This window comes from Nicotiana sylvestris, chromosome 11, assembly GCF_000393655.2.
Source record: "Nicotiana sylvestris chromosome 11, ASM39365v2, whole genome shotgun sequence".
NCBI classification, from domain to species: domain Eukaryota; kingdom Viridiplantae; phylum Streptophyta; class Magnoliopsida; order Solanales; family Solanaceae; genus Nicotiana; species Nicotiana sylvestris.
In genome coordinates, this window is record NC_091067.1 from 84,988,762 (window position 1) to 84,989,931 (window position 1,170).

General features: G+C 42.0%; 1 protein-coding gene across 1 annotated transcript; it reads right to left on the reverse strand.

Annotated features, from left to right (window-relative positions):
• Positions 1-432: 432 nt before the first annotated feature.
• Positions 433-792, reverse strand: LOC138881260 (uncharacterized). Its single transcript, XM_070161476.1, has one exon. It carries the CDS (start codon positions 790-792, stop codon positions 433-435), a length of 360 nt encoding a protein of 119 aa, XP_070017577.1.
• Between the last annotated feature and the right edge of the window lie 378 nt (positions 793-1,170).

Below are 1,170 nucleotides of genomic sequence, written 5' to 3' on the forward strand. Positions count from 1 at the left end.
ATCAGTAGGCTCAATCGAATCAATAACATCCATTCCCTATGTGGCGAATGGCCAAGGTGAGCTTGTTGCATTGAGCTTGTTTGGTAGCACTTTTATCATGTCGGCATGTACTTGACATTGAAAGCATTTGCAGACATACTGAATACAATCCGTCTCCATGGTCATCCAAAAGTAACCTGCCCTGAGTATCTTCTTGGCCCGAACGAAACCATTCATATGCGGGCCATATGTCCTAGCATGCACATCCTCAAGTAGCTTAGAAGCTTCCTTTGCTTCGACACACCTTAGAAAACCCAAATCCGAAGTTCTTCTGTACAAGATCCCTCTGCTATGGAAGAAATGATTTGACAATCTTCGGATCGTGCGTTTTTGAATGTGATTTGTGTGCTCCGGATATTCTCCTTTTGATAAGTATTCCTTGATGTCATGGAATCAAGGCTTTCCATCAACTTCTTCCTCGACATGAGCATAATATGCCGGCTGATTATGGATCCTCACCCGAATGAGATCAATATAGTTCATATCTGGATGCTGTATCATTGGTGACAAAGTGGTTAATGCGTTGGCAAACTCGTTATGAATTCTGGGCAAAAGTCGAAATTCTATCTTCATGAACCTCCTTTTCAATGCCTGCACATGGTGCAAATATGGCAATATCTTGGAATTCTTGGTAGCCCATTCTCCTTGCACTTGGTGCACAAGCAAATCTGAATCGCTGATCACCAATAACTCCTGAATGTTCATGTGGACTGCCATGTTGAGCCCTAGTATGTAGGCTTCATATTCAGCCATGTTGTTGGTGTAGGGAAATTTGTGTTTAGCAGATACCGGATAATGCTGACCCTTTCTGATACCAAAACTGCTCCAATGCCTATCCCTTTGAAATTTGCGGCTCCATCAAAGAACATCCTCCAACCGTCATATGCTTCAGTAATGTCTTCTCCTACGAATGATACTTTTATATCAGGAAAATACATTTTCAAGGGTTCGTATTCTCCTCCTACTAAATTTTTAGCTAGGTGATCTGCCAATGCTTGTCCCTTGACTGCCTTTTGAGTTACATAGATGATGTCGAACTCACTCAGTAGTATCTGCCATTTATCCAACTTCCTAGTAGGCATGGGTTTTTGAAATATGTACTTCAGGGGATCCATCCTAGATGTGAGGTAT

Bases quoted from the DNA above. Each gene is read 5' to 3' on its own strand.
- LOC138881260 (XM_070161476.1), bottom strand. From the start codon at position 792: ATGGCTGAATATGAAGCCTACATACTAGGGCTCAACATGGCAGTCCAC.